This window comes from Euphorbia lathyris, chromosome 7, assembly GCF_963576675.1.
Source record: "Euphorbia lathyris chromosome 7, ddEupLath1.1, whole genome shotgun sequence".
Classification (NCBI taxonomy): Eukaryota; Viridiplantae; Streptophyta; class Magnoliopsida; order Malpighiales; family Euphorbiaceae; genus Euphorbia; species Euphorbia lathyris.
The window spans coordinates 19,936,727-19,950,192 of NC_088916.1; the positions used below are offsets into that span (position 1 = coordinate 19,936,727).

Below are 13,466 nucleotides of genomic sequence, written 5' to 3' on the forward strand. Positions count from 1 at the left end.
TAGCACTTTAGCTGCTCCCCTCACTGAGGTGAGTAAAAAGACAGTAGGTTTTTTGGGGAATAGAACAAGAGGATGCGTTTAATATCTTGAAGGATAAATTATGTTCTGCTCCTGTACTTGCATTACCTAACTTTGAGAAAGCATTTGAGATTGAATGTGATGCCTCTGGCATAGGTATTGGTGCTGTTTTGATGCAGGATAAACGACCAATTGCCTTCTTTAGTGAGAAGTTGAGTGGGGCTTCACTTAATTACCCCACCTATGACAAAGAGTTATACGCTCTAGTGAGGGCGTTGGAAACATGGCAACATTACCTTTGGCCTAAGGAGTTTGTTATTCATTATGATCACGAGTCCCTAAAACACCTCAAGGGACAAGGTAAGTTGAATAGACGACATACCCGGTGGATGGAGTTCATTGAGACTTTTCCATATACTATTCAATACAAGCAAGGTAAAGAAAATATGATGGCTGATGCACTATCACGCAGGTATATTCTTTTAAGTTCCTTGAATAGTAAGCTCTTGGGATTTACACATTTTAAGGAGTTGTATAAAGGTGATGTTGATTTTGGTGATATGTATCTTGTATGCGATAAGTCTGCGGTGGACAAATTCTATTTTCTTGATGGCTTTTTATTCCGTGAAAATAGACTATGTGTGCCACAATGTTCATATCGAGAATTTCTTGTTCGGGAAGCCCACGATGGTGGACTGATGGGACATTTTGGGGTTCGTAAGACTTTAGATATTTTGCATGAACATTTCTTTTGGCCAAAGATGCGTAGGGATGTCAACAGACTTTGTTCTAGGTGCATCGCTTGTAAAAAGGCTAAGTTTAAGGTTTTGTCCCAAGGCCTATATACCCCATTACCTGTGCCTACGGAACCCTGGGTAGATATCTCTATGGACTTTATTGTTGGGTTACCTAGGACGAAGAAAGGTCGTGATTCCATTTTTGTTGTGGTTGATAGGTTTAGCAAAATGGCACATTTCATTGCTTGCAATAAAACCGATGATGCTACTAATGTTGCTGACCTTTTCTTTCGAGAGGTTGTTAAGTTGCATGGAATACCAAAAACTATAATATCCGACCGAGATGCTAAATTTTTAAGTCATTTTTGGCGTGTTTTGTGGAGTCGATTGGGTACTAAGCTCTTGTATTCTACTGCTTGTCATCCTCAAACGGATGGACAAACCGAGGTTGTTAATTGAACTCTTGGTCAAATTTTGCGTACTGTGGTTGGGAAAAATCTTAAGAATTGGGAAGAGTGTTTACCTATGGGAGAATTTGCATATAATCGCAGTATTCACTCCTCTACTTTGTTTTCACCATTTGAAGTTGTTTATGGTCTTAAGCCTCTTACTCCTATGGATTTACTACCCTTACCTGTGGATGCCAGGTCTAGTATAGATGGTGTTATGAAAGCAGAATTGGTGCAATCCATTCATGAGAAGGTTCGCAAGCACATTGAAGAAAAAAATCGACGGGTTGCTTCTAAAGTAAACCAACATCGTAAACAGGTTGTGTTTGCACCTGGTGATTTGGTGTGGGTGCATTTTCGAAAAGAGAGATTTCCAGGACTTCGTAAAAATAAGCTTCAACCCCGAGGCGATGGTCCTTTTCGAGTTTTGGAGCGTGTTAATGACAACGCTTACAAAATTGATTTACCTGGTGAGTATAATGTATCTGCTACTTTTAATGTTACTGATTTATCTTTTTATGACGCAGAATCTGATTCGAGGTCGAATACTTCTGAGGAGGGAGGGAATGATATAACTCGGGTTGAAAATCCGGATTCTCATATGGAGCGAATATGTCTACCAGATGGACCTGTTACTCGAGCACGTGCTATGCTAAGCAGTTTGAAGAGGAGCTCCAAACATGTGTGGTGCAAATGTTAGATATGTCAGACCAAATTGACGCATGTGGAATTCAAGAAGCTATAACTTTTTCATACCTCTCGAGTTGCTCGGAAAGTAAACACATCAAACAAACCGAACACGGGCTAAACGAAATGGGCAATAAAATTGGTTAAAAAAATTACAAGATGAGCTTTAGCCATTTGGATTTATGGGAAAATAAAATCAATTCAATATGAATTGATTTAACTTTTCAATGGTCAAAATGGCAACTTCCACAAACCATGTGAACCTAATTAATTCCATAAGAATTGATTTTTGTTTTCTCATTTACAATTGTCAATTGTGTGTTGATTTTCTTTGTCTCAATAGTTGACTAAATAAAGTACTTAAATGCCCTTGTATTATTATTGTTATCAAAGATATGTAAGGGCAATTCAAGTCATTGTTTGTATTTACTTTACCTATTTAAGGGTGAGCTTTTTCATATGTAAGGCACAAGTTTGATATTAATAAAAATATTACTCTTAAGAGTTTGTGAGTGGTCTCTCTCGTGTTCTTTGGGGCACTACTTTGAACATTTCAGGATTAAATCCTTAATTGTTGGAGACTGGGATTGGGTCTTTACAACCTAGTTTTGTAAGGGTTCTTTTCTGTCCGACCCTGATTCGTTAGCTTTCCTAGGGATCAAATCTAGTTGTCGGGTTTTCGAGGCACTGTTCCTCGTGGGTTCGCATCAACTTTGGTCCAAAATCTCTTTCTAAAATATTGGTCTCCTCCTCCGAATCAGGTGTGCAATCCCTCCATTTATAGATGCTCAAGGCATTGTTGGGATTGAGAATATTGTCTTTTTTGCTTGACTTTCTTCTGCTGCATTTATCCATTGTGATAATGGCTATTTTCAAGATGCAGTGATTGGTTTCAAGATGCAGTGCGTTGTCTATTGTGACAATAACTATTTTCAAGATGCAGTGACTGTCTTTATTAATGGTGCATTTGTTTTTTCTGCGTTTGAATTCAAATCAAATAATGCATTTGTGGTTTGTCTATTGCAGTCTTGAGAAGAGTGGATTTCGTCTCTTTAATCTTGAGAATAGTGAGTTTTTCTTTTGAATTGAGAACTCACAATGCTGTCCATTTTTTAGCTCAGAAAGTTGAAATTTGGATTTTGGATTTTGGATTCTTGTTCACATTTCATTTGAGTTGAACCTATATTAGGAGTTGGGTTAGGAGCCTCTCAATTTTATGTTTATCTACAAAAACAAAAGATGTAATTGGTTAGTTTTTGCTGATACAAATTTTTATTTCTTAATAGTAGAATTAATTTTTTGAAAATTAATTCATTCATAATTAATTAGTTCTAAGAATAAATTATGTTCTAAATATGACTTGAATATAAATTTATCAAAATCATATCTAAAACTATATTCATTTCATGAACATAATTTTAAATGAATGAATTAAATTCAAGATATTAACTTAACTATTTAGATAAAAATTGAGTTTAACTAGCAATCATAATTTGAAATATAACAATTTTAAAATTATATTCAGAAAACAACGCATTATATCTCAAATATAAGTTACAGTAAGATTGAGAATACATTTGTTTCAATGAATTATATACCTTGAACGTGATTTGATAATTATATTGATATATAACAAATTGGTTTGCAAAAACCTTAGTTCTTGGATAAATCATATGTGAGAATAAAAGTGTTTATTTCTTATATAATTTATAAACTTGTTAAATTTTTAAATATTGTCAGTTAAAGCATAAAAATGTCCCGGACAAAAATGGGTATCTACACCAGCCATGCCTACTGTTAGAGTTCCGCTGGACAGATATTTAACCTAACACTTGATGCACTTCAATTACCAAATTTTGATTCCAGTACCACTTTCGCAAACCAAAAGTTCACAGTGAGTAGACCTGACAATTATCGTGTTCGAGTCGTGTCATTTCGGGTTCGTGTCAAAAATGAGTAAACCCAAACCCAACCCAAAAACTTTCGTGTCAAAGTCGTGTTAACCTGTTCGGGTTAGTGTCGATTTCGTGTCGTATTTTCGGGTTACATGTAATTTTGTTATGCATATATATTAATAATAACTCTTAAAAATATAAGAAGATATGGTACTGTTTTTAAACATTTTATATCATTTTTAGATTAGTATGTTAACAATAATTATCGAAAAGTTCGATAATATCATGTTAGAGGGTCATGTAATGTGTTTATAACAATTTAGGAAATTCAAATCAATATTTTCAATTAATAATTATAATTTTATTATCTTTATTAATAAAGTGACATAAAAAACACAAGAGAATATAACAATAATTTTCAATATCCATGTCATTTCGTGTCGTTTTTAGGTTCACATATCAACACTAACTCAACTAAAAAATTAGTGTGTCAGTTTCGTGTCAATCCAAAAATGACCCATTACCTATTAAGCTCAACACTAACATGACCTGACCTGCTCAACAAGACCCGATCTGTCATTCCAAATATTTTGAACTTTACTTCAAATTCATAATTTGAAAAATTAAAACCTAATAAGTTAAGATAATAAGATAAGATAGGATTTTTTTTATACTCTTTATATTTATACTTTAATAAATAAGAAAAGTCATGTCTATTTTTAACCTAGTTTATCATAATTTTTAAATTTTTTAATTTCTTTAATTAAATTTCGGGTCAGTTTCGTGTTTTTCGGGTTGACACGAAAATTAACGTGTCATTTCGTGTCGTGTCAACTTTCGTGTCGTGTCATAAAACCCTAAACACTAACACTAAAAAAGCATGTCGTGTTCGTGTCGTGTCATCGGTCGTGTGTCGCTTTGCCGGATCTAACAGTGAGTGTCTCTTTTATGTACAAGAGAGTAGAAAATGAGGTTGTATGTTATCATACTGTTATCAGTGAGCCATCAGCATCTGAACCTGAAGCCCTATGGGATGCTTGTAAGAAGGCAATGGACTTTCTTAAGGGCCAACACCAATTGATCTACGAAGACTTCAGCCACAAGGAAATATAGAGGATTGATGACTGTACTGATGCAATTGCTGCAATGCAATTGTTTGAAGACAAACTAGTTTTGGAAATGAATAAAAAATTATCTAAAATTGTAAGGAGGGGAAATAGGAATGTCCTTAGGCTGGTCGACAAAATCCACAATAGTTCAATGGATTTAAATGAATTGAGATGTACTAGGGGTTGTTTCCATTTTCCTTGTTTTTTCTGTTTAGTAATATGTTGTTTGCTGTATGTTTACTATATTTATGAGTAATATAAATCATCTTTTCATGTTCTCTTTATGTTTATTTTATGTCTTATATTAAAAAGGGATATAATGTTTTTTTTGTAATTTAATAATAAAATTGGAGATTAATATTTATAAATTCAGTGAATTTTTTTTTAATTCGTACAAAAGATATTATATTTTTAATATTTTTTCTTATTTTTTTCACATCCCATATGTTTGTGATTTGTTACTGATAAAATAACGCACGTGTAAAATGTAGATGACAAGATTCATGACCGAGAAGACAGTTTGATGAATTATTTCTCAAATTAACCCAATTTATCAACGTTAGGGGTAAAATTGCTCTTGGCTTCCAACATTAGGGGTAAAATTTTAGACATTAGGGATAAAATTGCTCCTAACCCAAAACGTTAGGGGTATTTTTGCACCTTAACCCTTATTTATATTTCTTAATTGTGTAAAAATCTCTAGAATAAGTTAGGATGTTGTTAAACATAGCCTCAATTTCCCACCTCTAGCCCCGTGACAGGACGAAAATACCCTTTGAGGCTTGGAGGTGGGAAATGGGAGAAAATTTCCTCTCCCGACATGCGGGCGTGAGGTAATCACGCCTCACCACGTGGTGAGGCGTGAGGTAATCACGCCCCACCATAGGGTAAGGCGTGAGGTAATCACGCCTCACCACAAGGTGAGACGTGAGGCTATCACGTCCGCACCTAAAGTGAGGCGTGGTAGCCTCACGCCTCACCCTGTGGTGAGGCGTGATTACCTCATGCCCGCGTGATTACCTCCCCGAAAAAATTGGTTGTTGATGATTGTGATTAACTCGAATTAACCTTTTAGAAATAAAAATTACAACATTTTAACTCAGATTACACTTTAACAAATAAAATATAACAACATAAACATTAAAATAAATTAATAAACATAAAAGAGTACATATAATATCAAAAGTGTGAAAATGTAATAAGTTCTAATAAAATAATTTAATTCGTCCGACGCCACGCATCCATAAACTCATCCATCTCCCTCCTAATGAGTGGAGCCTCCTCTTCAGATCGGTGGGTAGCCGCTCGTTGGGTAATATGCCACAACCAGCTAACCCACTGCAAAATAAATAAATAAATATTAAAAAATAAACACATGTAAACTAATATCAAATAATAATAAACTTACAAATTCGCTGTTGGCGCGAGCATACTGGACCGATCCATCTTGTGGTGCATGAAGGAGATGAGGATGCGAATATCGCATGTACCAGTCCATGTAAGCAGTATCACAGGTAGTGAGATCGTATCCAACTGGCCGGCATCTCCTCCGATCAATGCCCTGAACCGATGGAAATCTCCGCCAGGTATCCTCAACTGTGACAGAGGAATGCGTGAGCCTATTCGATAAAGAATTTCATGGTCGTAGTGCTTTATCAGGTCTAATACGCTCAGCTGGGATAGGCTGAGTATATCCGACCTGTCGCAACGCTGGATCCGACATATACGACTCGACAATGTCTCTACATCGTATCCAACCGGCGTAGGACACTTGAAGCTGATCATCATCGGCTACAAACCAATAAGGCAACCACGTCACCTGCAATAAAATAATACTCAATAATAAATAATAATATACTATAAATAATAATTAAATTAATACTAAAATTTTATAAAATATTATACTACTATAATTAATTCTAAAATTTTATAAAATACCTCGGCTTCCGTCATACGGTCCAACTGCCCACGTATGGTATCTAGTCGGACGGTCGTCTTGCTTGGTACCTCGACCTCCCATCTGCATGCACGGGGACGGTCAGCTGGGATCCTGTGAGGCAATCTATGCAGCCGGAACACCGGAAAATACTCGTATATCCACGCCTGTAGTAGGGTCAAACATCCGCATATACCAGAACAGTCTCATTTGCTCGTTATCCCCAGCAGCCGATATAACGTGGCAAGTGTAGCAGACCCCCATGAAAGTCTAGCCGCCCTTCTGACATCGCCGTGAACCTCAGCAAGATGGGCCGGCCTAATCCTATCGCCACTCTCGTCAACAAACAAAGTGGATCCGAGCATAAGCCACATCCACACCGTGGCCCGAGTCGCGTCATCCCTACCATCGTTGGTAAGTCTGTGTACGGCATCAACAAATACACCTCCACCACTCCAGTAATGTCGGGTCGGTGACAGTAGGTCATCCAGATTCACCTCGAACATCATCATGCACATGGCATGCAGCTGCTTAGTATTGGGAGACTCAGACACCATCGCACCGTCGATCGGGATACGCAGAATCTGCCATACATCGTGCAGTATAATAGTCATCTCCCCGAACGGCATGTGAAAGGAGTTTGTATTGGGCTGCCACCGCTCCACGAACGCAGTTAAAAGTGGTGTGTCGAGGTTCCTAAACATGGTGGATGGAAGGTGAGACAACCCAGTCTTCTCGATCATATCCTTCAGCTGTAAAATGACACATATACAATTACTGAATGTTTTTTAGGTTTAGAGTTAAAAATAGAAATTAAAATAAATGTTGACAAACTAAATTATTCTTACCTCGGGTGACGCACCAGAAAACCACATCCCCAAATTCTGACATGCTGATGCTCTGTTGTAGCATGTCAGAAACGACCGAAGCTCTCCTCCCAGCATCCGTGAGGCAACATGTCCTAAAAAACTAGGAATCACGGAACCATCAATGGGGCCACCATCCACCGGTCTACTAACAATCCAGCTCTGGTCCTCACTAGCTTTGGAACGTTTGCTGATCCTTGAAATATAAAATTATACTAAAATTATAAAATTATACTAAAATTATACTAAAACTATAAAATTATACTAAAACTATAAAATTATAAAATTATACTAAAATTATACTAAAACTATAAAATTATAAAATTATACTAAAATTATAATAAAACTATAAAACTATAAAATTATACTAAAACTATAAAATTATACTAAAACTATAAAATTATAAAATTATACTAAAACTATACTACAATTTATAATACTAGGCCTCAAATTAAAAATACCTGTACTCGCAAAGCGACCACCTCTGCGCTGGGTCGGCTGTCTGCCCTTGGTCGGCTACTCATCGACATCCTCACCCTCGCCATCACCACCAGCTGTAGACTGTCGCAGTACCTGGGCTACCACCTCCAAGTAGTCCTCCACAGAATCGCTATCAGGTTCTCGGTCATCATAATCCGTCGCCCCCTCTGATCCACGAATATCGGGCTGATCCACAATCGGACCCCTTCGCACCTGCTCCGTCGCAGCCTCTCCCCGCCTACGACCAAATATATCAATACCACGCACTCTCGTATGCCGTGGTGTATCCTTATCGTCGTCCATATCTAGACGACGAGCAGATGACAGGATGGATTTCCCCCGATAGTAGGCCACTCCGTCTACAACAATTACACTAAATTAATCTAAAAATTTAACATATAAATTATAGTAAAATTAATAACAAAATTTCACATATAAATTATAATCAAATTATACTAAACGTTTAACAATTTAATTTAAATGTAATTATAGTTTAAAAAAAATAAAAAATAAAACCCCATCGGGCGTATGAACATCACTCCCGAACCATAGGCCGAGCGTATGAACATCACGCCCGACCTATGGGACGGGCGTATGAACATCACGCCCGACCTATGGTTCGAGCGTTTGGCTATCATGCGCGCACCACTGGTTCGGGCGTGATGTTCACACGCCGGAACCACCGGTCGGGCGTGATGTTCATACGCCCGACTGCGATTCCAACTTTTTTTTAAAATCGCCCACAGATATCAATTCGAAGCTTAAATCAAAAAAAAAAAACCCGTAAATCTTACCATTTTCGCTTTCCCTTTACGGCCTCTGTCACGATCCATGTTTTGGTTCAAAAATTAGTCCGGATTTGATCGAAGAGTGTATAGGGTTTTTGAGAGGTTTTGTGTTTTTTCAATTTTTAGGCAAATAGTAGTTCGGCCTATTCCCGAGACTAGAGGTAGGAATAAGTGGCCAGATATAGTAATTCACATAAGTTATGGACACGAGGTAATACTAGTAGTTTACAATACAACGCAATTTTCTAAAAAAAAAAAGAGAAAAGTTTAAAGTACAATTAATAAATTAAAAAATATTTTACAAATAAATAAATAAATATTATATTGTAATCAGAAATGTGGTTTATTCCTACCATACGAAACGGTAATACCTAACAAGAAATGTGGAGTTTGAAATTCGAAAGACGCCAAGTCGGTCATCGCAAAATTGGAGAGTTCTAGAAAGAAAATGGTCTTCTTCTCTCATTTTCTCTGAACAGTGAAACAGAGCACCTCTTCTCTCGCAGAATATTTTCTCTGATTGCTGAGATTTTCCTTCCTAACAAGCCATTGATATTAGGTACTTATCCAAAATTGATGTTTTTTTGTTTGTTTTTAGTTTATGTTCGAAGCCAGGGTTTCATATGAATCTAACCGAATTATCAATTTAGATTTCAATCAGCCCTGTAGTCTCTCTTATCGCGTTCTATCTATGTATCCGCTTCTTATCTAGCGGTAATGTGTTTGGTTGCCTTTTATTTGGGTTATGCTACTGAAGAATAGAATTTTATCTCTGGGAATGCTGATATGGGATTCATAGGGTTTTGCTCAATACTTGGGAACACATAGTGTATTTATTCTCTTATTATTGTGTGTTGCACGCTCTGAGGGTCACTCTGAAAAATATACGTAGAAGTTGTGTTTTGAGTTAAATTGAGGTAGATTTAACCGAAAAATATACATAGAAGTTGTTTTTAGTTTATACTCGAAGCTAGGGTTTCATATGAATCTAACCGAATGATCAATTTAGATTTCCATCAGCCCCGTGTTTTGTTTTTTTAGTCTCGTTCTGCTTCTTATCTAGCGGTAATGTGTTTGGTTGCATTTTCTTGTGACATTTTCGTATCTCTGGGGATGTTCAAATGGGATTCATAGGGTTTTGCTCAATACTTGGGAACACATAATGTATTTATTCTTTTATTATTGTGCATTGCACGGTCTGAGGGCCACTGTGAAAAATACACATAGAAGTTGTGTTTTGAGTTGAGTTTTTTTTATTATTTTTGTTTGCTGTTGCTGGTTTTGATTTTCTATTTGAAAATTCATATCTCAGTTCCTGTATCCTGCTTTACTTGTTTAATTTCACACAAATAAAATGTCTATGATTTTTCATTTCATGTGTTACTTTGTGTAAGGATTTTATATGCTCTGCATATCTGAAACTTCATTCTCTCAGTAATCAAACGTAACAATTAATGTCTTCACTTGCTAGGATGGAGGAAGGAGGAAGGGATACAGAAAAGGCGGAAGTGATGGAATTGCTAGAGGAGATTTTGATAGAAATTCTGCTAAGATTGCCAGTGAAATCTCTTTTGAAATTTAAGGCAGTTTGCAAATCGTGGCGTTCAATTATAAACAGCCCCAAGTTCATAAAACAACATTTGAATCGTGCTCATGCTATCCATTACAATCAGCACAAGAATTTTCTTGGCCTTCTTATTCCTTCTTGGGATGCTTCCAATCCTTCAATTCTGTATAAGGAAATATCTGATGGCATTGTACATGCTAAACAATTTGATTTTCCATACCAGCTTCCTGCTAGTCCCCATGAAGAGATTCCGGTTCAGGTTTGTAACTTTTGTGATGGATTGATATGCTTCAATATGTATGGACGTGGTATCCTCCTTTGGAATCCATCTTTTCCATTGGAGTATAAGATAATAAGACATTCAGATTTAGGTGTTGGTTTCCCTTTAATGGGTTATGATTCAAGTGCTGATGATTACAAGATTGTAAGTATACCTTCCTATTCTAGTAATGAGAGATTCCCTCGCAGATACTTTTTTGTTGAAGTCTTTTCTCTAAAAAGCAGCTCATGGAGGAAGAGGAAAATATCGAAGAACTTCTTCACTTACAAGATTTGTCAACTGAATGGAATTTATACAAGAAATCATCTCCATTGGATTGCAACAAGGAATTTTGATGAAGATGATGTAACAGAATTGATTTTATATTTTGATTTGGTGGAAGAAAGGTTGGATCATGTGAATTTGCCAACAAGAAGTTATAATGGTTGGACTTTGTTGATTTACAAGGAGTGTTTTGGAATTGTAGGTGCTAACTCTGAAGGACAGGAAGAGTTATGGGTCCTGTAAGACTATTGTGGGATGAAAAGTTCATGGAATAAAATTTTTAAAATGGCCCCTCTAGGAATTGGTGTGCATTACCACTCCTGCTTTACAAGGACCGGAGAAATTCTGACGCACAATGGCGATCTTGGACTCAGATGTTATGACATAAAAGATGGCAGCTTCAAGAATTTTTTGATTCAAGGTGATGATATTATTGATGATGAGGATGGGTATGAAGACTCTTTTTATGCATCTCCTTATGTTGAGAGTTTAGTTTCTCCAAGATTGTACGAGTAAGTTGCTAGAACAAATAACTCATTATGCATCTTGTTTTTATAGTGAATCAATTATTCCGTGCTTTGTATTGTTATTTTCCTACTATTTCTTTTGATTTTGATACTATAAATTGAATTTCTGATTTCCTATCAACCAATTTCTAAGAACTCCAACAAGTAATGCAGAATCTGTGTGTGCGTATGAAACTGAATTGATTGTGTGTGTTGGATGATGGTTTCAACTGAAGGGAATATATATAAGAAATTGTGTTCCAATCGTGTCCATTGGATTTTTACAGGGCTTGATGAAGATAATGAAACATACTTGATTATATATTTTGATTTACGAGGAGTCTTTTGGAATTATGGGTCGGAAATCTGAAGCCTAAGAAGAATTGTGGGTCTTATATGATTAGTGTGAAATGAGAAGTTTTCAAAATTACATGTGAGGATGTTCTTGTTCATTTTTCTACTGTTGCTCTACCAGGTATGGAGACATTTTGATCTACACGTGTGATGTTGGACTCTGAACTTATGACATAAAAGACTGTCGATTTAAGTATTACTACTGCTTTTTCTGCTATTATATATATATATAGCACCAACCAAATTTTTTTTAATGGTAATGGTAATGAAACTTTTATTATCAAAGAATGGACATATCCCGAGTCAGGTTATTGTCAAGAAATACAGGAATAAATAAATGAATGAAAAAATTAGTATAAGAACGTGCATTACGTGCCACCTTGGAACAAATGCCACTGAACAAGTTGGGTGGTTATGAATAAAGAATCTAATTTCCTCAATCACTGAGCCAAACTGTGTGAGATCTCTACTTCTCTTCCTAATGCTTTCTACCGACCCCTAAGTTTAGCAGAAAACACTACATAAAAACTAATTTATAACCACTTCAATGCAAATACAATTTGGTTAAGAGAAATGTGTAAGTGGGGGATTTACAACCTCCATCTAGTTGATCTAATGTTGTTTCGGGCAAAAATGTTGAGAGCATCTCTTGAGAAAACTTCGCACACAAATACGGCCCATGCCATACTCCCAGTAAAAGCTGAAACGACCTTTGCAAATACGAAGTGCTGATGAGAGTTGACGCTTCAGATATGCGTAAAACACTTCACATAATGCAGTATCGTCTTGATGAAGTTAGATATCATCCAGCTTTCGAGGAGTCACTAGGAAGCTGTAATTTTAAGCTCCTGCGAAGAAAATCAGACAACTTCGCAGTGGCTGCCGGCCTCGTTCTATACAATACAGGTATTCTTCCACTAGAGAGAAATGTACAAGGAACAAAATTAGAATCAAAACAGCCGAGATCCTGAACTCTTTGAAAATGCAGTAAAACAAAAAGCTCTGCAATAACAATTCCTACTAGACGCACACCATTGAGACCCCTCCAATAAATGTAGCGGAACACATTTAATATACCCTGACGAGCAATCAGAATTTGAAATACATATATAGCAAACGGAATGAATTGAGTTTGGGAAGACTAAATATGCAAATCCTTTCATTTTCTGCCCAAATACAAAATCATCATGCAGGAACTAGGAAGGAGAATTCGACTAAAATAAAGCAAAAAAAGCACCAAGTTGGTTTGTCTTTTAGAAATGGATAAACTTCAATTCACGCAAATGCTAAGGATTATGCAGCTTTTAGCCTGAAAAGTCTAAATTTATGCAGATTTGGGATTCTCTTTGGGGCATTCTCAATCACATAAAATAAATAAAACCTCATGACAAACTCTACTAGAGAAAAGAAACATTTAGAATTAAAATCATTGTTGTAACCTGTTCTTCCACCTTAGACAGGTCTAGCATGACACATCCACCTTCTGCCAAAGAGCAACATATTGCAACTGCATAAACCAGAGATATTAGT

The 13,466-nt window shown here is 36.3% G+C and overlaps 1 protein-coding gene across 3 annotated transcripts; it reads left to right on the forward strand.

The window, feature by feature from the left end:
- The first annotated feature begins 9,328 nt into the window (after positions 1–9,328).
- Positions 9,329–12,069, forward strand: LOC136201538 (F-box/kelch-repeat protein At3g23880-like). 3 transcript variants are annotated; one of them, XR_010673896.1, is made up of 3 exons: positions 9,329–9,524; positions 10,437–11,588; positions 11,870–12,069. XR_010673896.1 is itself a non-coding variant. In XM_065992227.1 (3 exons), exons 2-3 carry the CDS (start codon positions 10,438–10,440, stop codon positions 11,283–11,285), a joined length of 768 nt encoding a protein of 255 aa, XP_065848299.1. In that variant the 5' UTR covers positions 9,329–9,524; position 10,437; the 3' UTR covers positions 11,286–11,768. The 3 variants fall into 3 exon arrangements, 2 of the variants coding, with proteins under 2 accessions (XP_065848299.1, XP_065848298.1); XM_065992227.1 differs by lacking the exon at positions 11,870–12,069 and having other exon boundaries at positions 10,437–11,198; positions 11,279–11,768; XM_065992226.1 differs by lacking the exon at positions 11,870–12,069 and having other exon boundaries at positions 10,437–11,763.
- The last annotated feature ends 1,397 nt before the right edge of the window (positions 12,070–13,466 follow it).